At 36.2% G+C, this 27,191-nt stretch overlaps 1 protein-coding gene across 2 annotated transcripts in view; it reads left to right on the forward strand.

Moving 5' to 3' along the window:
• Positions 1–27,191, forward strand: part of NAALADL2 (N-acetylated alpha-linked acidic dipeptidase like 2) — a 661,226-nt gene that overhangs the window by 144,182 nt on the left and 489,853 nt on the right. For both annotated transcript variants that reach the window (XM_081138571.1, XM_081138570.1), the window contains exon 2: positions 22,328–22,829. In XM_081138571.1, coding sequence (XP_080994697.1) covers positions 22,328–22,829 — 502 coding nt within the window. The remainder of the gene's footprint in view (positions 1–22,327; positions 22,830–27,191) is intronic.

Here is a 27,191-nt window from a genome sequence, read left to right on the forward strand (position 1 = left end):
ATGAAAAGGGTAGGAAAATCTGAGCAATTCAAAATACGAAAAGAGATGAAATAGCTCGTTATTCAAGCCCCAGGTAACTTCTTGAGTCTGGTCCTCACAATGTTTCAGCAAAAACTTTGATATTCTTCATATCAGCTGCTATGTTTCTGTATTTTCCAGGACTTTTCCACTTCATATATTCTATATTTGTGTCCCTATAAGAATACTTGAACTTATCAGACCATGCAGGCACATAGATTCCAAAAAATACAGTCTCAGTGTAAAAGCTACAACATCAATATAGGCTGTAGAGTTTGTCATGGAGAATTTACTTCAACTGCCATCCAAGAATAGTGAAGGAGTCCTTGAGCCTTTACCCCAATGATGACAGCATAGCATTATGGTTAGGAACTGGGGAATCGTGTGAATTTGCATTCCCATCCTGCCATTAATAACTGTGACCATAGGCGAGTGACCTAACCTGTCAGTCTTGGTTTCCTTATCTGAAAATGAAGATCAATGAAGAACATATTTCAAAGGGTTTTAATGAGACTAAAGGCATGGTGTAAACTTTCAATAAATGCTAGCTGTTGTTATATTTATAACTAATTTTCTTAGATAGCAAATAGTTGGATATCTACATTTGAGGCCATGTAAAATTATCTATGCATGTCTGAAACAAAAGTGGTCATACTAAAGATTTTTTGGAAAGATTATCTTTCGTCTTTTGATTCTCTGTTATTATCTGAGTTAGCTCTGCAAGTTAAAAAGGGAGATGGTCTATCTATCTTGGACAAATACCGCTACTACAATGCTCATTGTCACAAGCATCATGAAAAGGTTCCCAATTGCCTTTCTTGCTACCGATTATAATTGTAGCATATATGTTAGTTATTGAAAATTGAAAAGGTAAATACAGGTTTAAAGAAGCAACAAAACAAGTCTTTCTACTTCTGAATAATAATATCAATGACAGTTTTTATGCATGTACAGAGGTAGGCAAAAGCAGGTTTACAGTTGTTCATATGGAAAATAATATAATAATTAATAAATAATAATACCAGAATAAACTCTATGTTTTGTGTACTCACAACTATAAACCTACTTTTGTTCACCTCTTGTATTTTCATTCCTTTTCTTTTAATTCCTCAGGCTAGATTATAAGAGGTAGGTTATGGATATAAACATTTTAAGACCTTTGATACAGCTATTTAAAGTGATTTCTAAAAGTTTTGTGCTCATTCATACTCCTAGCTGCAGTGTTTTGAGACGGCCAGCCTCTTCACAACCTTGTTGGCACTCAGTGATATTTTTTAAATACCATCAAAGACTTCTAGAGGCCAGACTTGTAAACTGAGTAGCACAATTGCCTTTACACCTCAGTTATTAATGAGAGACTATTTGGTCAGTAATTTTTTTTCCTAAGCTAAAATTAATTCTGCATGTTTTATATTTGAAAGGGTTAAACAGGATCAATATTTATCATACAGATCAGTAAAGTTGCCTTGAAAAAGACTTCCTTGGTTCTGTAGCAAAGAAGTGATTGCAAGAGTGGTCATCTGACAGCTTTGAGATCAGTCATGGGAATACAGAGCAGCTCTGTATTACTCTTCAACATCATCATCCTAAGTCATGTCCAAGGTAGTCATACAGACAGTGTAATTCAATAGCTCTAAAGAGAGGTTACCACAGTTACCTGGAGCATCAGACAGGAGTCATCTTCCTAAGCTCATTGTATTAATACAATTATTTTTCTGAATTGAAGTGAAAATGTTCGAGTGCTGTTTTTCTTTAACTTCATTAGTGGCACGCATTATATTCTTATTTATTCTAAAGCATCATGAAGAATGTATTTGAAGTCAGTTCTGCGATGTTATTTCAAATAAATCCTAGATGGCTTACTTGACCTACAGCTAAATTTCAGAGCTTATGTTCACTGTTACTCAAGGGGAGAATGGAATGGAAACCAGTGGTTATTATGCCGTTGAATACTCATTATTAATGGACATCATTCTCATAGAAGATGGTGATTGGGATGGAATGATAGTTATAAAAAGCAAACCTCAGTTAAGACTATGGCCACCTATTTAAAACTGCAAGTCCTCTCCCCTTCCTTTACACCCCACTTCCTATCTCTATTTAGGGTTTTTTCCCCTCTGTGCACCATCTTACATACTATATGTATTTATTTTTTATTGATTATTGTTTTCCTCATCCCACTAGAAGGATGCTCCATGAAGGCAGGGATTTGGTCTCTTCTTTTCGCTGCTCTATCCCCTGTGTCTAGAAGAATACCTGGCAGCCCATAGCAGATGTTCAATTACCACTTATTAAGTTAATTAGTAATCTTACCCAAAATTATATTTTTAGAAAATGCAATGAAAAACAAGGTAAAATCGGTGTGATGTATTTTTGAGAATAAATGCTGAATTGTGTTTAACTTTTGACTCACACCTCTGAAAGATATAGCAACATAACATAATGCTAATTAAAGTTTTTAAAATGCAAGAACATATCTGGTGATATGTAAGGTACATTTAGGCCAGATTTTTATTATTGAACATAAAGCCAGATTTGCAGTACCTGTTGCATACCACCCTTTACCATCCATCGAAGCTGGGGAAATATGGCATTTGGGGTAATGCTGTTATCTTTTTCTCTTTTCATTCAATAATTTCAGTCTTGGTTATTGAAAATGTGTTGGGGAACTAAATACATTGAATTTTCAGCCTTTGTAACAAGAGTACATCAAGTAAAACTTATTCAAAACCACTTGTGATCTGAACACTCCCTAGATATTTGATAATATTAAGGAATTGATGTTAGTTATTTTAGGTAGATACTGGTATTTTATTTATGTTAAAAATGGTCCTTATTTAGAATTACATAATAAGTAATTACACATAAAATAATATGTCTGAGGTTTTTTTTCTGAAATAATATGAGTAAGAGTAGATGGAAATGTGGATGAGGGTATACTGATAGTGGAGCTGGGTTACCAGGGGTTGATGGTTAATATAATATTCTTTCTACTTCTGTATATATTTTCTTCATAATAGAAGAAAAACAAGAAGGAGATAAAGAAGAGGAGAGAAAGGAGGGAGCGTGTAAGAAGACAAAAGTATCTATGAATGGGTAGAGACATATAAGCAACTATTTATAAAACAATTGATAAGGCAGAGGTAAATAAAATTATTGAGTACATATTATATGTCAATCACAGTTCTGAATCTTTTAATCTTCATAATAACCATATTAGCTGAGTTATTTTATAATTATCGATTTTGAGATGAGGAAATTGAAATTCAGAGTGGTTAAGAAACTTGTCCAACACATAAATGGTGAAGCTATTAAAGTTTTATGTCATTGAATCATTATAAGGTGCATTATTTTTTTTATATTTCTTAAAAAGAAAAATTTAGAATTTTTATTTTAAACTTATTGAAAAAAACTTTTAGGCCTCTTTACAAAAATATGTTGTTTTTTTTATCATATATCGTTCTTTATACATCAAAAAGAAAATACAAACAACATAAATAAGCTCTTTCTAAAACATTTTATATTTAGAGGATGACTCATGCAAATCTCTTTTTGATTCAGGGTTATGGATTCCTCTATTTTTTCATGTAATACCACCCTCTGTGTCATTAAGGGAAGTAGTAATACAATATTCATTAAAGGAATGCTCCACTGTTGTCTCTGGGACTTTATTACAAGCCAGTGGCACCCATTCTGCAACTTTTGATGCTGGCATTTTCCAGAACACACCAAAATATATTGATGGAGTGTTTTCATCATTGACCAGGATCTTAGAGTTTTCTAAAATGATACTTAAAAGGCTTCATAAGTTGAAACCTAGAATAACTGCACTTGTCTACTCAGGCCCAAAAGAATAATGAAGTTAGCATATGCACAAACAAGTAAAATTATGTGACGAGTGCCACCTAGACTAGGGTGATTGTAAAGACTCATTATGAATTAAAAGATATTAAAATGTGTGTGTGGGGGCAGTACATGTTTCGGAATAAATAAATTAAGGTAAATTTCTTAGCTGGGTAATGGGTGCACAGGTGCTCATCATATATGTATAAAATGTCTGTTGGAGGAGGTCATTGAGAGAATGTGACTGACAGTTGTCCTGCAAGCTGGACCCAGGCAACTGGAGGCTCCTCATCCCCTCCCCAGTCCTTGGAATGCATGTTCTGCCCACTGTTCCCACAGTGGGACCCATTTCCAAGGAAGAAGCCTTGAGAGAGCCTTATGTTGTTGAGACCTGAGACCATCTGGATGGCATAAGTGACTGAACCCAGTTAAGGCCTCTAGATAAGCATACGATTCTGGGGGGTGGGCTCAGAGTTCTACTCATCTTGCGGTTGCCCAAGACCAGCCTCGTCTGTAAGTTCCCTTGCTTATTGAACCTGTCATCTACCAATATGGAGTGGCCTGCCACTTTTTTTGGTCTTTCCTTGCCCTCCACACACTAGGGCCAATTTACAAACCAACAGTGTTATAACAAAAGATTAGATGAGACAGGAAAGATAGGTTGAGACCTACACATACTGAATGTTATATTTCATGCTAAAGAAATTTTTACTGAAGAAAGTTCTCAAGAAGGGCAGAGGAGAAAACAGATATGCTTAATTTCGAAAGGCAACTCTGATAGAAGCGTAAAATATAGACTAATTATGGCTGGGAGCAGCATTAAGGGGACTAAGAAACACAGGGGACAGAGCACAGGTGAATCTGGGTTACTGTCAAAAGTAGGACAGAGAACTGGGTGAGTGACAAAAACCCTCTGAAATTTCATGAATAAATATCAGGCATATCCTGAATTGTTGCTTTCCTCATCTTTGTGAAAGTCAAATCTTAAAATAAAAATTAAATAAACAAAATATTAAAATAAATTACTTTGGACTCTGGATGTTTTTGATGTCTAAATGCAATACGTTTGTTTTATTTAGAGGTTCTGGTTAAAGGTTGGAACATAGACATATCTAGGGAACTGACACTGTTTTACTTAATACCATATTTAGCTTTGAAACCTATAAAGTCAGTGTCTCAAATGCAAATAACTTTTAAAAGTACTCTTTCATTTCAAAGATATTGTTCCAATGTAACTCAATAGTACAAGGGATATGTGTGTGGTAATTATTCAGTATCTATTAAAGTCCCATGATAATTGGCATATGGTGTTATATAACAGTACATAATAACATATGATGACTGTAATTAAGCGCATTGACTTAAGACTTTGTCTTTTAACTACCCTCAGTGGATACTGAATGAAGGTAAATTAAAGGTTCATTAAGCTGTGTTCAGAAGGAAAAAAAATGTTTTCAAATGGGAGATGTACTGTGAAGTTAAATGGATTTATTAAGATTGGCTCTTTAGTGTTTTCTCAAGTGCCAAGTCCAGACTAAACTCTTTGAAGTGTTTTAAGAAATTGAAAAAGAACATTTATTTTCACAGTTTATTTAATGTTTTGAGCGTTAAATGTGTAAAACAATTGGGGAGAACATTGGAAATTGGGCTGTTTCTACATCAAAGTGACTTTTGGTGTGTTTTTTTGTTTAATGTTCTGTATCTGAAAGGAAAAGCAAGGCAGAAGGGAAAACAATGCGGTGTGCTGGGGAAGTAGACAAAACATCTGCGCCCAGCATTTCCCATTCGGATTAGCCAGAATTTACATTTCTAAAAGAAAAGAATTGGGCTTTAGAGTTTGAATGGGAGGCACAGACAGTCACAGGCAGGGGAATATTTTTATTCCTCAAGGCGTCAGGAAGGTATTTAAAATGCCAAAAAATGTAATGAATTTGAGTTTCTCCATATACTTATCATTCTGATAGCATTATTAAGGGTGTGGATAAGCACAGCCATTTATTTAGTAATATTATTATAAATGCAATTTCAGCATTCTAATCCTCTGGCACAGAAATACTGACTCTAATATTTGTTCTTTTAAAAAAATAATTTCTGATTCTAACATCTTATAGATAGGAAAGGGCTTTAGTTTTTCACAACTAACAAACAAATACCGGTATAGATGTGTGTGTCTCTCTTATGAGCAAACGTGTGTGTGGATAGGAAAGGGTGGAATCATTAACCTGGCAAATGGACAACAAATCCTGAAGGCAAAACGTCCTTACCTGAAAGCTTCCCTGGTGTAAGTCTGGAATATATGGGTTTACTTCTGTATATGTTTTCGCAATTCTACCTCTAGCCTGTATAAAATACCTGTACTCTTACTGGGAACAGTTTTATAAAATGAAGAAATTCTTGCTGGGGTTCAGGAAAGAAAGTTGCAGCAAAAGGCAGAGGAAGAATGATAGGAGCTTGCAATACACTCTTCTTTTTAAAAAGTTTCATTGAAATAAAAAATCATAGATCATAAAATGCACCCATATGAAGTGTTCCATTTAGTGGTCTTTTTATAATCGAGTTGTGTTCTTTATATATGCTGGCTAAAGTCCCTGATCAAATATGATTCGCAAATATTTTCTCCCATCCTGTGGTTCGACTTTTCACTTTCTTGATGGTGTCCTTGGAAGTACAAAGGTGATTTTGATGAAGTACAATTTATCATTTTTGTTTTTTGACTTGTGCTTTTTACAATATAGTATTGAGATACAAGAATGTTGAGGAAAAAAACACACTGGGCCTTAAGTATATTTTAAAAAGAAAGTTTTCTAAAGCGTTTTCGCATATAAGCATCTAGATTATGCTGAATGTCTGAAGTGGGAGGTGGGATGTTGAAGTCAACAACTCCAAGTCAAAGAAAGTTTTTGAAACTTTGGAACAAGGAACAGGCTAGGGAAAGTGACTTTTATGTGCATCTTTTCTGGAAAGGAAGATGAATGTGCAGACGTTTTTCTGAATCTCTAGGGGAGAGATCCCTGAAGAAGCAACGGATGCAAAAGATCCAACATCCAAATAACTATTATTATTCTACTAAATTATGTAGGATACTATTGGTATTTTCCTTATTTAACTTGCTGTCTTTAACGATTTGTTTTTAGTGAATATAAGAAATGTTATACTCTGAAGGCAGTGTTTCACATATCCCAGAAATATACAGACTCTATAACAATTATTAAGTTATTTCTGTGGGTTTTTATGGGTAATCTAACCCTGATTTTTCTTTAAGGTCTTAAATTCTTAAACTAGAAATGATGCCATCAAAGTAGTTTTCAGGTTTCCATATTTACCTTAATGTAACTAATTTTCCAAGTTCGTGAGGGTGCGCTGTCCCAGTAAGATGTGTAGAGTGTGTCTTTATAAAGTGTCTATCTCCCAAAGTTAGCAGCATTTGCTTACACACTTGATCCTTGAATAGCATGGCTTTGAACTGCACAGGTCCACTTACACATAGATTTTTTTCAATAAATATGTAGAGTACTCTAAATGTATTTCCTCTTCCTTACGATTTTCTTAATAACCTTTCATTTTTCTCTCACGGTGGCTTTATATGGGGAGAACCTGCAGTAATCACCTTTCATATACATCCCTTCCTTCCTGTTCCACAATCTGGACATACTTTCTGCCAGGCCCTGGTATGTACCTTTTTTCTCCAGTTTTCTCAATTAAGAGAGTAGCCTTGCTTAGATCCTACATGCAAGTACTAATTCCCAGCTTCCTGCTTGAGTTGCCTTCATTATTTCTTTAAGTGACTTCTTCATTCTTAAGCCGTATCTAATTTCTCAAGGAACTGCTTTAGTTCTTGTTGTAACCCTCCTTAATTTCGCCACTCCTAAATTCTTATTTTAGATCTCACACTTTACTTTTTGATTAAGCTTCAAGTGTATATATAAGTATGTTTTATTTTTGCTGCTAGAGTGTCATTTGCTTGAGGCAGTTTCTTGCATAGTATTTTGGTTTATAATTTCATAGTTCCAGTGCTTCTACATATTCTTGTTAATTAATCTTAAAGATGATGACTGACAGCCATCATAGGTGCTTACTCTGTCTTAAGAACTGTACTAAGGGCTTAAAATTTATCCATTGATGTCTCACAGTGACTCATAACTACAGTCATTCTGTGTTGTGTGTATGTCTGGAAGACTGTTTTTGACTTTTAGAAACTTCATGTTAGATATGTAGTTTTTTTATTTCTATCCTGTTGAGTCCATAATATGCATTATGCAACTTACTTTGAATATCATAAAAATTAGTCTAATTCCAAGAATGTCTGATTGCCCCTTTATAAAAACATGTTTCATTTTAGCTTGAATTTATTGCTCAGAGATGAAAAATGAACCCTGATGAACATCAATATTATTCATGGCAGTTTTTATTGTAATTTAGGAAGAAGGCAGAAAGGGAGAGGCACTTTGTTTTAAGAACAGATGATTTAGTAAACCCTAATTTTGATGCATTAAAAAAATCAAGCTTGGTATAGTTTTTTCTTCCCTCCCTATTTTTAAAGAATACATAAAAATATTTTCTTTTCTTTGGAACAATTTGTTCATGCTTTAGGAGCCACTTAATTAAATTATTACCTGCTGGAGCACCATCTGTTTTTGTCCTATAAATAAGAAGCATGGCTTTCTTTTACATAGGCTTGTAGAAGGTGCCAAAAAGCAATAAATATCATCAGCAGATGGACTGAGGCACTTCAATCTCTACACAGTCAGTCTTGATTGTTCTGGGCATAGCTAAATGGATTTTTCTGGATAGGTTCCTTTCAAAATGTATTAAGTGCAGGAGGGGAGTTGTATTAATCTCCCATAGATCTCTTTACATGCACCCCCTCAAGACACAGGACCTGATTTTGTTTTTAACTCTTCGTATATCTTCATTACACTCTTTCTTCTTAATGATATATGTAAATAACTTTATCATGTGCTTGAGGGACTTGAAGTTGGTAATTCTGGGATGGATTTTCCAGAGGTCAGTGCTGCAGAGGCAGCTTCCTTCTTTCTCCTGCTCCCATTTCCCCCATTTCCCTTCAGACACCCTTCACATTTGACGCACAGCCCAGAGTCTCCTATTTCACCCTCACTCTAAGCTCTTACGGTTTGAATTCACTTGTGGTTTTCCCTTTCTACATCAATAATATTCAGGATTTGAGGTGGCTGGGTGTGGGTGGTATACATGTGAGTAATTAACTAATATTAATCAATTTTACTTGTTATTTATCTTTCATTAATTATATAGAATTGATCACTACTACTTAAAACATACATCTATGAATGATCTCATTTGGTTTTCACACACGCAAATCTAGTTTTACCTATAAAGAAAAGTGATTTTCCCTGGAGTTCTTAGTTAGTAACTGGGGATCCAAACTTCGAGCCTACTTCTCTTGATTCCTAATAGTTTATAATTTTAAAACAATGACAGTTTTATTGGGTTTTCCAGTTTTTCAGTTGCCTTTAAGTACAATATTTAACTTCATTCATCAAGTAAGTCTTAGAAGTACATAGAATAGGCATTATATCTACTTTTAAAGTCTGAACGAGCTGAAATAATTACTGTAAGACACATTGCTGGTAAAATTGCAATTATTTACTCTAAATTCCATATTCTTTCAAGATGTCATACCTATTTGAAGCCTATTATTTTTTGAGCAGCTACAAGGTTCCAGATACTGTGCTAGGCTACAAAGATGAAAAATAATGAGACAAATTAACTACAATCAGGAGTCTGAACCTGAAGATACACCAGACAGAGGAAGGGCATGTGCAATGTGTGCCTGGGAGCAGGGAGCAGAGCGAAGGGTCAGAATGGAAATTGAGGCTGGGCCATCAAGGTCCTGTATATAGCATTGGAGAGGAGAGTGTGAAATGTGATGTTAGTGCAGAATAAAACACCTCATAGGCTTTAATTTGTCAAATGACAGTGGTGAGAATTGTATTTTCTAAAAATAGCTTTACCGATCTTCTGGGTATTTATTGCTGAGTCACCAACTACCCCTGAATTTTGTGGCTTTGAAAGTCACCATTTTATTATGTCTCATGATCTAATCAGGAAAATGGGCCCCCTGGCCAATTCTTTTGTTGCATAAGCTTGTCACTCAGTGGAGATCAGCTGGTGGCTGGTCTAGTCTCACACAATTAGAGTTTGGGTTTAGATGCCTGGGCTCAGCTTCTTCTCCGTATGGTGTCAGAGCCTCTCCACATGGTCTTTCCAACAGGGTAATTGGACTTCTTTGTGCTCAGGGCTCCAAGGATTTCTTCTTTGTGAAAGTTATTCATACCTTACCTACAGTTCTCATAAGACGCTTCAGGAAATAAATGTTGCACTATCATTCAATCTGTTAGTTTAAGAGCTGCCACATTTAAGTTAAACGATTGCTCTTAGGATGTATATGTAGACCTGAAATAGCATCAATATAAGTGTGAGGAAATTATTAATTCTTCAGGGGTTGTCAAAATTATGAATTTAGTCCAACAAACATTTGCATGGTCAAAAACTGTGGGCAATAAAAATGTGAATAATAATTCTTGGGAGCAGACCAGAGAAAAAAAAAGTTTATTGAAAATTAAAAATTAAAAATTGATTAAAATCACAAGCGTAGGCAGCCAGTAGCTTTCAGGATGAATGTAAAGTGTATTCGGGGAAGACACAAGTAAATTTAATGAGGCCAGAGAGTGGCAGCTTGTATCTATGTGTGAATGTGAGAGGTTTCTCATTTCTCCCCTCTTTTCCTCGGAAAGATTCAAGGAAGCTACATAATGGGGATTATGGGAAAATGCCATACTACAAAATTTTGTTAGGACTTTATTGCGGGAACATCGAGTGATGTCCTTAAATGTTTTTGTTGTTGTTTGTTTGATTGTTTTTAATCTTTAGAGGAATTCAAAATATGCCTTCTTGTGATAGTTTTCTATCATTATAGCAGACTGGATAACACAAATTCTGAGGCCACACTGCCTGGATTTAAATCCTGTGTGATCTAGAGCAAGGGGCTTCCTCTCTCTCTCTTCTGTCTCCTTATCTGTAAAATGAGTTACATGACGGTGTTGTTCTGGTGATTAAATAATTAGTATAAGTAGAGGGTTCATAGTGGCACGTAAATGTGCTTTCCCCCCCAATACTATATAATTTAGCGCAATTAAACTAATCAAGGTAATCTGTTATTTACAACTTGTGTTGCCATGTATGTTTCTATTTCCTGAACTTAATTTTGGTTTTCTATATTCTTAAAGATTATGCTTCTTTTCAGATGGAAACTATAATATTTCTATTATGTTGGGCTCTCAAGGGTTTCAAATTACTCAGGACTCCATGAAAGAACTCCACTCTTTACAGGATTAAAAAAACCCACAAAAAACAAAACATAAAGAAAGGAAAGAAAAAGAATGTTTTGGTTCCTAAAATATGATTGGGATGTAGAGATTTCATTTGGGGCCTAACTACAGGTGATAGTTACAGAGGATGATTGGGAGAAGTCTCTCCAGTCACGACAGTGGAAGGGGCTCTTTGTAGAAGTGTTAGGGAGGAGGGTCTTTAGTTCTTCATAAATAGAACTCACAAGCGGCATGTTAAGGATAAGTTGAATTTTATTATTATTTTAAAGACTCAAGATCTGTTGGAAAGGTAGAGCAAAACATTATCTTTGGTTTGGTCATTAGGTCATGATTTCAAATTTTAAAAAATCCAATGATTCTTTATAGTTCAAGATGTAGCATTCTCAATATATAAATAATAATAAAATGAACTCTTTGGGGGCAGTTATTTTATTATTTTTCAATGAATTTATGAGACATCAATAGTGAAAAAAGTAAGAATAGAAAAGTAAAAATGAAATCATGGGAAAGCCTGAAGTAAGGCAAAAAATATAAAGAAGAGACAAAGGTGTATTATGGGAAGAAAATAAATGAGAAAAGAAACTAAATTTCATGTTGGTAAAGTCATAATATTTGACATTAAAAATTAAAGTGCTATGTGAATTTAAACATTTTGTATGCATTATTATAAACTACGATTCAATGGTGTCTATTATATTATATAAAAGTTCTGTTAAATGTTTTACATTTAATGTCTTTGTGAATATTGCATTTTCATGACTTTTGCCTGACATTTAATTTCATATCAGCATTACTTTTATGTGCCATTGGAGGTTTTTCATTTTTTCATAATATTCCTGTTCATAAATAAAATATAAATGACATAATCAGTACCCAGTATAAGTTTGGGTAAATTGTTTAGTTGCTTTAATTTACCCAAAATTATTAGTATGCATGTATGTAGATTTATAATAAAAATTAATGTCTAATGTCAAACTGTCATACAGATGTAATATATTGATAGAGTATTTTTCATCTTTTTTTTTTTTTTTTTCTTATTTAATACATTCTCTTTCATTGAAAAGGTTAACAGTTTCTAGTATTATCATATGTAAGGAAAGGTCACTTATAGAAATAACTTGAATTTTCTACTTTAAAAGAATGTTTTGTCACCTTTATTTTCAAATATAATTTTATTTTTGTATCAGTGGGAGCCTAGAAGAAAATATTGTAAAAATATATCTTAGTTTAGCTTCAAGTATATGTATATTTATGAATATGGCATTTTAGAAGAAAGAATAGCAAAATCTTGGGCAATTTGTTTCTTTTTTGTTGTTGCTTGAGATAATTCTTGAAGAGCATTTCAATCTTGATTTTGTCATCAATTGTGAATAGAAAGCATCACAATTCTTAGTTTTCTTATCGTTAATGTATTCCTACTATTTAGGAAAACATAGTAATTCACTTAAACTAATTTTTAGCCCAAAGATTAAGTCAGTTAATATATATGATGTTTGTCTTATAAGGAGCATATCATGCTGTTAACTATAATGAATTTCTATCATTGGGTTAAATTACCAATTTTTCTTTCTTTAGCTCATGGTCTAACAGTTTGAATGGTAAAAGTTATACATTTGGATCTTACCCTTGGATCTTTAGCTAAGTTATAGATTTCCAGAATTTACCCAGTATAAATTTGGGGTGGTTCATATGATACATATTTTCTCCCTAACTGAACTTTGAATGGACATAAACATACTGTACCAGTGTGTTTTCCTGGGCTGCTTTCTTTCCCACCAGTTAATCTCAGTATCATGATATATTAACACTTTTTCCTCATAACACCCTAAAGTAACAAGTCTGAAGAGAGTGATTTCAGAAAATGAAAGGTGCTTTTACCGGGTCACCACTCTGGGCCCGAAACAGTCTTTCTGTGTTAGGATTTTAGGAAGCATAGCAATGCGAATTTTAGAATAAAGCACCTCCAGTTTGTAGAAACCTGTCAATACTGTTTGAAGAATAAAGATATTTAAAAAGTAACCAATAAAGCACCTTTGAAAACTGTGAAAAATAGAGTGCTTAGTGTCCTCGTGTAGATAAAAGCTTCATCTGTCCCCGGAAATCCAAAGCCATAGTCAAAAAGCAGCAATTTAAGATCATTCACGCAGCTGAAAGGACAGAAGATTGCAGCGCATCTACCGAGCTAAGAGGCTTCTCCTGGCTGGCAGCTCTCAGAGGGCCAAGTGGCCATTGTGCCGTGTTAGCTCCTGACGCCCCTGGAGCTCTCCCAGGCCCGCGTGAGCCACAACTAGGGGGAAGTAGGACAGGATGGCCCGAGGGTGTTAGTAGCTGAAGGCAGGTCAGAAGCAGGTTGAATGTGAACAACAGCTTTCAAGTTCTAAGCAGAGCTGTTTTGCTGTTTGTCCCTTCGCAGCAGGAGGAAGGAGAAATGTTGTTGAGAGTGTTGCTAAGAGGAGATCTAACGTAGAGGTTGTGGTCCTTTCCTCAGAGCAGTGTCCTCGGAGGCAGTCGCCCTCATGCAACACCCCGGTGCTGGGGTGCTGGGGTGCTGGGGTGCTGGGGTGCTGGGGTGCTGGGGAGCACCGATGCCCGCCTGGGCCGGGGGAGCAAGCGGAGACCCGCTAGGCCCTGCAGGCAGAGCGGCCCTTACGCAGCCAAGGATCCCGGCGGACCATTCACACTGACCTGAGACTCCCCTGCTTGTGCTCACATTTGTGACCTAATCGGGGATAAATAAACCAGTAAGATCTCTGAGTCTGTTAACATCTGCCAGAGCTGGCGACTTTTAGAGAGTCTGACTGTTGTAATTTTTAAAAGAATAGATTTTGGAATTTGGTCGGTTGTGATACTCCAGCGGCTTGCACTTATTAGTTGTGAGAATTTAGGGAAAATACTTAACAGACACCTCAGCTATAAAATGAGAATAATAATAGTGCCTAACATATAGGATTATTTGATTATATGACACAATGTGTGTAAAGCCCAAACCTTGTAGTGGATCCTGGCTCATTTTAAGGGTTCAATAAATGATCTATTAGCATATAATTCTGGATAGCATAACATGGGAATATCATTACTTTTATGTATCAAAATCTAAGTATAAAAGATAATAAGGAGACTCCTAGATTTATCTGACTAGATAAAGTATTTTCCCAACATGGAAATCTGCAACTCCGAAAAGAGATAACGTAGAAAAAATAGAATTAAGACCAAACCCTTCAGCTGAGACTAACAGCCTTATACATTAGCAAGTGGGACCAGGTGAAGGCTGATAGAATTTGAGAAGACCCTGCAGATACCCTTCTTTGCCCTGACCACAGGGAAGCTCAGAACTACATGAAAACTAAATTATCGTGTCTTTCTTTAGCTAGACTATCAGAGTTTTTTCTCCTTCATTCTTCTTTGTCTTGTACTTTTGTGGTTTCATCTATCTCATGCATGTGCATTTCTAATGTAAGCCACTTCAAATACTCTGAAGGTGGAAAGGATGTAAATTCTGTAGCAGTAGATTAATACAGTACTTCTAGAGATTTTACAATAAATGGGAATGATGACCAGACCAAAAAAAAAAAAAAAAAAAGATACTCTAGAATCTAGGTAGAATCAAAACACCAAAAAGGACTGGAAAGGAGTCCATGCAGGAGCAGGATCTGTTTACACATCCCAAGGTATAAAGAGTTTTGTGATATTGGTGAGACTTCAATTGGAACAATACATATTCTAAATAATACTAAATGTTCAAACTCCCTGTTCAGGAAACACAGAGTATATTCTGTATTGTTTCAGTTCACTTAAATTAATTCTTCTGTTTGCCAAATCATAAATTAAAATACATCATTCTAATATTGAAAAACATTACCAGAAATACAGGAACCCAGGTGGGTCCAATTAACCATTCAGTTAAAGTGTATTAAAGACAGTAATTGCGATTGCACACAGGTACCTAAAGAAAGGCAGCCCACTCAGGGAGCTGACCAGGTGGTCATACATATGCAAGCAATATAAAACAAATTTACACAAACCTGCTGGTTTTCATCGAATAATTTTCCCTCAAATGGTTTTTGACTGCATTTTGCAACTTATAGCTCATTAATTTGGCATGCTATAAGGGTAACTTTTACATATTATTTAGTGATTAAGGTAACTCCGGCCCCAGAGTAAAGTGAGTTTTATACTCCCCAGCTTTATTATCTGCTAAATTCAGCATACTATTACCCATTTAAGAGTAGGCTTTGATGAATTTTTTTTCTAAAAATAAAGCACAAATAATAGGTTCCCCTAACTCCATATACACTCTAATTTCAATTAGTGAAGCATGAAGAACAAATAATTATTGTCATTTCTTGTATGCAGTTGACACACAACATTGCAATTAAATAAGGAATTCTTAATGCATTTATAGACACTATAGCAATTGCCAGGGCCATTTCATAAAACCAGATGGAAAAAAAATCTCATTATACTGGAAAATTAAATCAGGGAATAGAGTCTTCTGAATTACTGTTTTTATAGTTTTATCTTTTGCCCTGCTTTCAAATTGAGGCCATTAAAGCTTTCAACAACAGAAATGTATTCTGCAAATATGGGCTTTATTTGTACAAACTAGGTTCATACTGAAAAATTTATGTCAACTGTTTTTAGCCTTTAAGGCATATTCTTAAACTTAGATTTAAAAATTCCTCTGGGCATGCATACAGTTCACTGATACAGCATCTAAAGTATAGTGCACAGAGGTGCGTAATGAATGCCTTTCCACGATGCGCTGACATTTCTAAGAAATGCCTTTACCTCAAATCAGTCTGCTCAAACCAGCAAATGAGCTGACATTCAAAGCTTTAGGAAATGCTATATGAATATTTTTCCCCATCATACGATAAAGATTCAATCATAGAACCGTCATAGAAAATTGAGAACCTGCCTTATGTTTTAGTTAATCTGCCAGATTCATTTATTTACTTTTCTTGTAAAATAAATTGTATAAGTAGGAAAGTCTTTAGATGGATTCCTAATTCTAATAAGATCTACACTGTTTGAGTTAAAATACTATTGGTATCATCATAGTCAATGAATCAAATCAACCACCTATGAGAAACATGTTTTTCTACATCAAACATATATAACTCCTGTTCATAATTATCACTAATTACTGGAACTGTTAAACTGAACTCTTCAGCATTATGGAAAAGCTCTGTTTTTTATTTTTTGTTTGTTTGTTTGTAAGTAGACTAACAAGAAATTAAGTTCTGCAATAACCAATAACAGCATATAGAATTGGTGGTGGTAAGTCAAATGCAATAATAACTTTTTATATAACATTAGCCACACTTCTTCTCATCTACCTGAACCATAGCTAATGGTTAACAGATGCTTCCTACTCTGAAAAGCGCTTGAGTACACCACCGCAGTTCCCATCATCTGCAGGTTCTTATTATTAGAACTGAAGGCTCCTAGCCATAATGAAGATTTATTCAAGGCTGTACTTGAATATTTGTAAGCTCCAAATATGTCTAATTTCTTCAACTCTATAGAATTTCTGCAGTGATCCTTTGTTAATGAATCCCTTACAATGTGTTAGACATAATTATAAGCACCTCCAGTTATTTGCCTTATTCATCATTTCCATTTTACAAATGTGGAATCTAAGCATAAAAATGTTAAATAACTGGTCTAAACTACATAACAGAGCTAGAGTTTGAACCAGGTAGTCTGACTGCAGCGTCTGCAAATTTATTTTTTATTGATCTAAGCCTGTCATAGCCTAGAAAAAAAACACCCACCAAAAACTTTTAGTTCAACTAGTTAGTATCTGCTTGTTTTCCTTATAAAGGGATACGTGTAAAGTAGTCTTCCCTCATCCATGGTTTTGCTTTCCATGGTTTCAGTTACCTGCTATCAGCTGTGGTCTGAAAATATTAAATGGAAAATTACAGAAATAAACAGTTCATGTTTTAAATTGTGCGGCCTTCTGAGTGGAGTGATGGAATCTTCTGCTGTCCTTTTTTTTTTTTTTAATGTATTTTTATTGATTTCAAAGAGAGGAAGGGAGAGGGGGAGAGAGAAACATCAATGATGAGAGTCATTGATTGGCCACCTGCATGCCCCCTGCTGGGGATCGAGCCTGCAACCCGGGCATGTGCCCTGACCGGGAATTGAACTGAGATCTCCTGGATCATAGGCTGATGCTCAACCGCTGAGCCACGCCGGCCAGGCTGCTACTATCCTTTTTGTCCTGCCCAAGAGTGAATCTTCCCATTGTCCAGCCTCTCCACCCTGTAGATGCTCCTGGCCTGTTTGTCACTCAGTAGCTGTCTCAGTTATCAGGTTGTCCTGGCATCTCAGTGCTTGTATTCAAGTAACCAACCCTTATTTTCCTTCATAAAGGCCCCAAAGTGCAAGAGTGGTGATGAAGTCATTTTGGATATGCCAATGAGAAGCTGCAGAGTGCTTCATTTAAGTGAAAAGATAAAAGTTCTTGACTTACTAAGGAAAGAAAAAAAAATGGTAACTGCTGAAGTTGCTAAGATCTACTGTGAGAATGAATTTTCTCTTTGTGAAATTGTGAGGAAGCTAAAAAAAATCTGTGCTAGTTTTTCTGTTGCACCTCAAAAGTGCAAAAGGTACAACCACAGTGCATGATAAATACTTGTTAAGGAGGAAAAGGCACTAAATTTGTGGGGGGAAATGTTTTGGAAAACTTTTCAGAAATTAAATGTTTGAGAGACAGACTACATTCACATATCTTTTATTGCAGTATATTGTTATAATTATTCTATGTTACTGTTAGTTACTGTTGTTAATCTTTTAGTGTGCCTAATTTATAAATTAAACTTTATCATAGGCATGCATGTATAGGGAAAACAATATATATGGGATATTATATTATTTGAGGTTTCAGGCACCCATTGGGTGTCTTGGAACTATCCTCTGCAAATAAGGGAGAACTACTCTCTATAAAAAAATAAACATTTTAATATAGTGAATTTTAAAAACAATTTAGCCTTTGGTGTGGGCCTGGGTGGGAAGGATCTAACTTAAATGAATAAGATATTTTGAAAACATGGAGAATATATTCAACATTTTTTTAAAAATTGCTCTTTATAGAAAAAACCAGTGGCACAATATAGACTATAAGGTTGTTACAGATATATTTTTTAAAGAAATGCCACACATTTCTATGACCTGCCAACAACAAAGTACTTATCATTTAGAGAAAGATTCATGGGGTAGATTCTAAAATCTTTTTTTTAAATTACTCAAGTGGAGTAGCTGTAAAGTACTATGACAATATAAACTAAATGAATCTTGTGCATCAGTAATAGAAAATATATGGCCGAATGGCATAATATATGATATTTAAGACATGCTAATTCTGCTGAAGATTTCTTTTTATAATATAATATTTTCATTGCAGTTGGGAATTGAAATGTTCTGGTAAAAGAAATGTGATGTGTCCTTTACTAGTCTCATAAGGCATAGGTGTTTTAAAGAAAGTTATAGTCTTTCTGGGAACCATGGATTTTGTTCTCACTCAAAATCAAATATAATATCAAAGTTTTATTTACTTAGTAGTTTCTCACTCAGTTTTGTTTTTGAGGAGTTCATTTTAAGTTGGTTGATTAAATAAAACAAAACTCTGAGGGAGAAATTTATGTTATATTTTTGCAAAAGCTATCCTATTTTCCTTAAAGCAAGATAATTTTAAAGAAATTTATATATATGTGTATGTGTGTGTGTGTATTAAACCAATAAGTGGTTAAAATTCTTTATTGTACATGTTATTACTTACTTATTTCCTTGGTAATTTTCCTGAAATACTTGGATTTTGTTACATCAAGTGACTCCATCTACCTTTGCCTCAGATACTACTCTCCTGGAATTTAGTGAAAATTTATAAATGTGTAATGAGTCCAAAGTGGTAGTAAAGATGTCAGGCAGATATCCATCATAATGAGGAGTTAATATCTGTATCTGCATTACATTCTAATTGATGGCTCTGTCTGATATTTGAAAAGCGTTAAATTGCTGATGTACATGTGATGGAATGCCTATTGTCAGGCTAGAAATGAAAACCCTACCTCATCAGGACAGTTGTTTTTTTTTTAAAGTGATTTGTAGAGAAATGACTTTGAATGGTTGTATTAGAGGTCAGAATTAGAGATCTTACATTTTAGTAGTAACTCCTATGTGTCAAGTCTCCCTTCAACATAAACTATATTCTATTGCCCTATAATTCAATTTTTGAAAAAGCCTCTAGAGAAAGAGACATGAGATGAAAAAATGAGATAAAAAAAATCTAGAAGACCACATTGGGACTGTGTTTTAAGTAAATTAATCAGTAATACATGAACTGAACAGTTAAAGAAGTAAATATAATATCATGTCAAGATAGCAGGAACATAGTGATGTTTAAGCCAAACAGGAAAATCTGACTAGTGCTAAGAAATCACAGTGTTTTTTACTGTACATTAAAATAAGTTGAATTGTGGAGTACTTAAGTATTTAAAAGTTTACCACCAACTTTTCAGTCTCATATTTTTATAAAACTGCACTTATTTTAAGAAGTGTGTACCCAAATATCACTTTCTCAGCCTTAAAAGAACCATTCAATTTTGGAACTCGGTTTCCACTTCTGGAATATCAGGGTTATCATGAATTTTAGAGATTCTACATTTCTACTTCTTTTAGGTTTCCCTACCCCTAGTTTCTCCCCTCCCCCTCTCCTCCATTCCTCCTACTTAACAGTGACTTGATTCTTCCTCATCAGTCATCCCATCACCTCCTAACCAAGCTGAGTAATTATCACTCGCTCTCTACTTGCCTCCCTTTCTCTACTTGCCCTGATGTGACTAGAACAGTTCACTTGCTGCGCTTCCTTCAGGCAGTCTGGAAACCGGCCAGGCAGAAGGGGCCAGCGCAGGAAGGGCGCAAGGATGAAGGGTCTGCAGGCCCACTCCCAAGGCTGGTCCCGGGCCTGCAGCCCCGAGGGCATCCCGGCATGCTAACCATCAGCATGGCATGCGGTGTTTTCACAAATGGTTTAGTCTCTCCATGTAGATGGAATGTTCAAAAGTCAGACGAGCCAGTCACTATTATACGGTGTGCCTGTGCACATGAATGTTACTCAACCGTCTGCTTTTCCCCACAGTGTCTCGCGGAATTATAGAATGTCTACTACGTTACTGAACTCATTTTACCTCTTCCAGCGATCCTTGACAGTTCTCCTTCCTCTAATACTACAAATGTTTCTTCTGACCCATGCAGCATTCAATGGATTTGTTAATCCTAATGGCGAGACTGTGAGACTTACAGTGTTATCAGACCCATTTCACAGATGAATACCCTGGGTTGCAGAGAAGTTCAACCTTTTGTCCGAGATCACCTTCCCTTGATTTTGTCTAAATCTCTGACCCATGTGCTGCATCTTTAGCCACAGCATACTACTCCGGGTTTTCGTGTGGTCCACACACCATGCATTCTCATTCTGCATGCTCATAGATCTCCCCCTGCGTGCATGCCCTCCTCTCACAATGCTGGTCTGCCCTAGTTACCTCCTTTTCTTTAGTCAAAAATACCTGAGAGGTCACTTGGGATATTCTTTGCCATATTCCCTGTAGAATCAATCACCCCTGATTCTCCCTTATATTTTGCATATCTTGACTTATTTATTGCTTATATATTTGACTCTCTGATTGGACGATGCCTTTCTTGGGGAATAGGGACCTATCCCAATAGCTGACATGCACTGGATTCTCATATTTATTGACTCAACTCTAGGTAAGCAAAAATCATAGTTTATAGGGTAGTAGATGAGAATCTAGTCAGAATTACAATTTTTAATTTGTAAAGTTTAATATTTAATTATATTGAACTTTTTTTAAACATTCAGAACATTTTAATTCCTATGATTTTCTGCCAGCCAGAACTAGAGCTGTGTATACACATAATTCTGTGCATAATGCCATTCCCTTTATAAAGTCCTTGTTTGTATTTTTTTCATCAGAGTTTATGTGTCAACCACTGGCTATTAGGCAATTGGCTAATCAGTTGTCAGGTGAGTTCTGTTCTTTACCAGCAGTAGGGCACATAGAAAAATCACAAAACATAGTGAGGGATCTTAGATTCCAGCTGGGGTGACATATCTAATACACAGAAAATTTAGTTATAAATACTCTTAATCTGCAGCCATAACACACCAATGGGTTACTGAATACAGACTGAAGACCACTTGTAGTTAATTAGCCTAGTTATCCTAATGCCACTCTGCAGGATACAACAAACTGTCATCCAAAACTGTGTAGGGAGGAAAACCTCCATCTGCCAGTCCTGTAGCAAGGTTATGAAACCAAACTCTCCTAGCCTGGCAAAAGGCTTCCTTCTTTGGATGGATGCCATCCCAGATTTTTATTTAAAGTTGAATCAGTGGGGCCAATTCATGTCACTAACTCCATGGAATATCATGGTCTTCTGTGGTAGCTTTAATATTTCCAGTCCTTTTAATTACTCATGACTATGTAATGTACTGTATCTTGCTTCTTGTATTTCTAGAGTTGCTGTATAGGCAGAACAACTTCACTTAGTTGTTCTGCTTTCTTATCCTGAATTTGTGTTTTTAAAAATTAGCTCTGGCAATGTAAATCATTCCAGGGCCCTTTATTTCTTCCCCTTTAACCTACCAAATAGCAGTTTTATTGCTTTCACCCTTAATTTTTTTCTTAAAGGTGATTTTGAAAATGAGTAAGCTTAAATTTTGCCTTCATTGTAATACATTATCCTCAATGCAACTATGCATTTGAGACTTACTCTCCAAGCTTCCAAGGTTTGTGTGTGTGTGTGTGTGTGTGTGTGTATTTGGTGTTCTCATAAGCTTTTCCACCAAGTGCCATCTACTTTTATTTTTAGTCTTCTTTTCCCATAGTAACATCAATAGCAAAACAGAAATAATTGACTTATACACGATTTTTCTATAGCGGCAATGCATTTATGCTGATTATAATCACTAGAATTTTATGGACACATAATATGGTTTATTGTTTTGTTTTCACCACTGAGGTTTTCTTTATTGTTTATTTTAAGAAACTATACCTCTTTTGTTTTCACAGGTAAAAAGATGGCCTATCAAAAGGTCAACGCAGATCAGAGAGCTCCAGGACATTCACAGTATTTAGACAATGATGATCTTCAAGCCACTGCCCTTGACTTAGAGTGGGACATGGAAAAGGAGCTGGAGGAGCCTGGTTTTGACCAATACCAGCTAGATAGTGCTGAGAATCAGAACCTGGAGAATTCGGAGACTGCAGACCTCAATCTTGATTCCATTCAACCAGCAACTTCACCCAAAGGCAGGTTTCAGCGACTTCAAGAAGAGCCTGACTATACCACCCGCTATACAAGATCTGCACCAAAGAGCAACCACTGCAACTTTTGCCGCCTTTTAAAAATACTTTGTACAGCCATCATCTTATTTATTTTTGGAATTTTGATAGGCTATTATGCACATAAAAAATGCCCTTCAAATTCAACATCTTCAGGAACACTTGATCGCCAGTTATACCAAGAGATTCTCAAGACAATCCAAGCAGAAGATATTAAGAAGACGTTCAGGTAGGAAAGAAGAAATGGATGTTGGTGGGAGGCATTTTCTGGGAAAGATGTTTCAGGGAGTTTTGAACAGGTGATTTTGACATATGTAAGATTAACCTTGCAGGCTAAGGGACATAACTTATCGGTACTTTCTTCACAGAGGGGGTGCACATTTTCAAATTTATCATATTATAATACAAATTCATCATGCTGCTTTATTAATTGATAATAAGAACCATACATACTATGAAGACTGACAGATTTGAGCCAGTGCACTTTCTCCATCTTGGGAAGCCCAGGTATGCCACGTTGAGATGCAAAGACTACTGGATGTACATGTAATGCAAACTAAGGCATTAGCCATATGATTCAGTTTTAAATGACCTCAGAATAAAATAAACCTGCTTTATGGGCAGAAGTAACTGCCTCTTATGGTCAGGAGCTAAGACAAGCACTGGTAGTATTTGGTCTCCTACATCCCTGAGCTTCCCCATGAGCACATTTTTATTGAAACACATTGGGTTCTATATATCAGGCAATTCTAAAAACCTGTCTTTCTCTTTAAGATAAGTTTGCATGCAACTTTTCTTGTAAAAATGCGTTGATTTTTAAGTTAAATGATAAGAAAATATTTTTTATCAGGCCTTAATATTAGTTCTTGGGAAAAGCTTCATTGATGTCACATAACCAGTCGGTAACTGGAAAATGTTGTTGTTTGTTATATTAATATCATATATGTTGCTGTAAAAGGTTCCCTAGTTTACATATTTAGTGAAGTGAGGAACCGGAAGGGGGAGATTATACTGGCTTCCGCATATATTTTCCATATTTGCCAAGAAAAGACAGTCCTAGTTGAATCAGATGGATGCTGTTTGTAGGTGGATGAAGAAGAGGGTTACTGCTTTCCCAGGATATTCTTTCAGAGTTACACTGACTTATTACAGCCAAGATGTTGGCATGAGTTCATTTCTAGGGATCATCTAGGGAGCATGTACAATGAAAATGCATTGTTTAATCTATGTGGTTAAGTATCATGTATATTGGTGTTGGTGAATTATAATTCTCTTCCTGAAGATCACATCTGAATGACTAATGGGATTTTGTTTCCTACCCTCTTCTGTGTCTGCTGTTCACTGTTGCATAAGCATCCATTAACACGTTATACACAGATAATAACACTTTCCATGGTCCTTCCTAATGTAAAATTGTTTATATTAAATCAAGCTGAAAGACAGCTATTGTCTTATAATGAGTGATTGTAGCAGTTGGAAACTCACGGAATACTTAAAGCAGAGGGAATTTAAAGTAGGGAGATAATTTTATTGGTGATGAAAAACTGAGAAGCCATTCTGGGGACACTGGGGTAGCCCAGAAACTAACAACAAAATGAAACCATAACTAAACCTAGGATGGAGGGACAAAGAGAGTTGGGGTGACTTGGTGGATTCTCCTCACACAGCTCCAGTGCACTCTGCCCTCCCTCTGCTGGAGCCCAGGGTGAATGGCTGCACAGGAAACTTTGTGCGTTGGCTCTGAGAGGGCACCTGCCTTTCCAGCTGTCTCTCCCTGGCGGACAGAAACCCGGCTGCTCTTCACAGCCAGATGTTATGTGGGCACCAGATGTTGTCTGGTGCTCTGGGCTGGGGAGCCCAGCCTGGGGTTTAGGCCCCAGAGTCCTCAGTGGGAACCCCCACAGCTGAGATACCCCCCTGGACCTTCAGCTGCTGCCTGTGGGAGCCCAGCCAGCCCTCTCGCCTCTGCACTTCCTACCAGTCTCTATGTGGTCTCCACTTTTCCTCCTAGGTTATGAGAGTGCTCTCCAGCTCATCCTCAGTTGCAGTTGATTATTCAGGATGGTTTTGCTATATTTTAGTTGTACTTCCAGTTTGGTCCCGGGAGAGTGTCAGTGCAGCTTCCACTCAGTCCGTAGCCCTCTTGGAACCCTCTCCTCTCCAGTTTTAATGAGCTAATGCAGCCCTTGCCTAAAGAAAAGCTAGCCGTGCAGTTCATGGAGAACCATGGGCAGTTTCATGGTTATCGAAGCACTAGAAATACTCCTTTACATACCTGATTTTTCTCTCCTTGGGTACCACAGAAATATATCTTTGCTGTTATGATTTTGTGCAGATGCAAGGCTTGATGATGGCGATGCCATCAGCAACTGTTCTCCAGTCTCCAGCCGTACTTTGTCACCATCTTTCTGTTCCTCCTCTGTCCTTCTGTTTTATAATTTTTCATCTCTGTCTTCTCTATCCTTCATTTTGTTTGTTCCCCTTTGATTTCGGTGTTAGAGGGGTTGAGAGCAGAAAGGCTGGGAGAAATGAAGAAGGCAACGAAGCAACTGGCATTTAACTGGAGAGAAGGGTGTAAACGTATAGCAAAGGTGCACAAAATTGAATACACACAAATGATAGCAGGGTAAATTTAACAGTAATGAAATGATGATTCCTAAAGGAAGTAATTATCCATTCTATTGTTCTCTCCAGACAACACATGGTCATTGTCTTAAATTTAATCACAAAAGAAATACATAGGATACGTTTCTTTAACGTATTCATTTTCTTGCTCTAGGTTTTAGAATAAGCAACTGCTTCATTTAGTATTTCTCAGTGTTATGCAGAATGACATTAATTCTCTTAACTGACTGGGTCAACTCACAGATGAGAAGTCATGTCCTTCCAATTCTTAGGCATTTGGCCAGAGTAAGAGCAACACCCACTAGTAGGATGAATGAGGATTGTTGATGGAAGGGCCTTTGACTACAATGATCTTCCCAATCCTGACCTGTTCAAATACTATGCATCCTTTGAGACCTGGCTCAGGTGCCAACTTCTCCATGATGCTCTCTGATATCCCACTAGGTGAGTTCTCTCACTCTTCCCTTGCAACTCTCAGTACACTTCATTTTCTCTCTTTCTGTCGGCATGAATCACCTTCTACTTTGCAGTGGAGAAAAAGGACTATGAGTCTGACATAGCACTTGAGTGATATTATGCAGAAACTCAGTAAATCTTTACTGCAGGCTAGAATGAACTCAGAATACAGACCTTCTCAATAAAGCCTTCACTTCCATGTAGATGATTTTTTTAAAAAATGAATGTACAGGTGGTCCCCAACTTACAAAGGTTTGACATAATTTTTTCATCTTTATGATGGTGCAAAAGCAACACATATACAGTAGAAACCATACTTCACATTTTGCATCTTAATCTTTCCCAGGCAGGTTATATATGGCACAGGACTCTCCCCTGGTGGTGGGCAGCAGCAGTGAGATGATTTTGCTCAACTGTAGGCTAATGTAAGTGTTCTTAGTGTGTTTAAGGTAGGCTAAGCTAAGCTATGATGCCCAGCAGGTTAGGTATGTTAAAAGCATTTACAATATTTTCAACTTATGATGGGTTTATTGGGATGTAACTCCATTGTAAATCTAGGAGCATCAGCATACTTCTAGTTATTCATGTATATTATTGAAAATTGAAACTAAAGTCCTACATATAGTTTTACATATATATATATATATCATACATTTGATTTTTGAACGTATTTTATCTACATTCTCATAGCACGTACTAAAGAGTTGATTTTGAAGGGAAAGGTTTTTCTTTTCCCTGGGTATACATGGGCTGAATGCCTACTATATTCCAGTTTTTAATGATATGCTGTCTAATCTATATGGCATTCTCTTTCTATAAAGAAAAAAATGAAAGAAAAATTTTACAAGTAGTTATTTCTGTGATCATAGGTTTTATGGAGGTACAAAGTGGATCCCCTCACAGTTCTTTTATGCCCTAACATTTCAGGAAGAGTTTGTTTCAGTCTCAGTCCAGCTCCGCCCAAAGGATTGCTTTCTTCCTTCTCAAAGATCAAATAAATTCAGAGAACGCTCCCTCTCTCTCTCTCTCTCTCTCTCTCTCTCTCTCTCATCCTCTCCCTCCATCCCTACTCCTCCACACCCAGCATTCATATGCCTACAGATTATTTTATCCTCAAGTTTACATGCTAAGATTAGGTTACATACTTTCCTAGTAAGCACGTTTCTTTTTTAAAAATAATTTTCATGGAATCTATCTGATGTAAAACATCAGGGCTAAGTTGTTAAGGATCAAAATTCAGGAATCCGTAGTTTTTCAAATCTGATTTTTGTTGAATTCTTAGTGGGGGAGGGTATATTTTCCATAGATGACTCTTTTTACATAGATGACTCTTTTGCAGTGACTATGTTCTATGGCCCATGAAATATTTCCATCAGATATGCTAAGGTCATCTATGCTTGCCAGCTGCCTATCCTGAAATACATTCAACCTTCAGGCTTGTCACATTTTTCTTACATCTTTTGCTGCATTGGCTATAATAGGCTTTTTCGTCCATTCACTTCTTGATCTT

The sequence above is a fragment of the Miniopterus schreibersii genome (genome assembly GCF_964146895.1).
Source record: "Miniopterus schreibersii genome assembly, chromosome: 5".
In the NCBI taxonomy this organism is placed as follows: domain Eukaryota; kingdom Metazoa; phylum Chordata; class Mammalia; order Chiroptera; family Miniopteridae; genus Miniopterus; species Miniopterus schreibersii.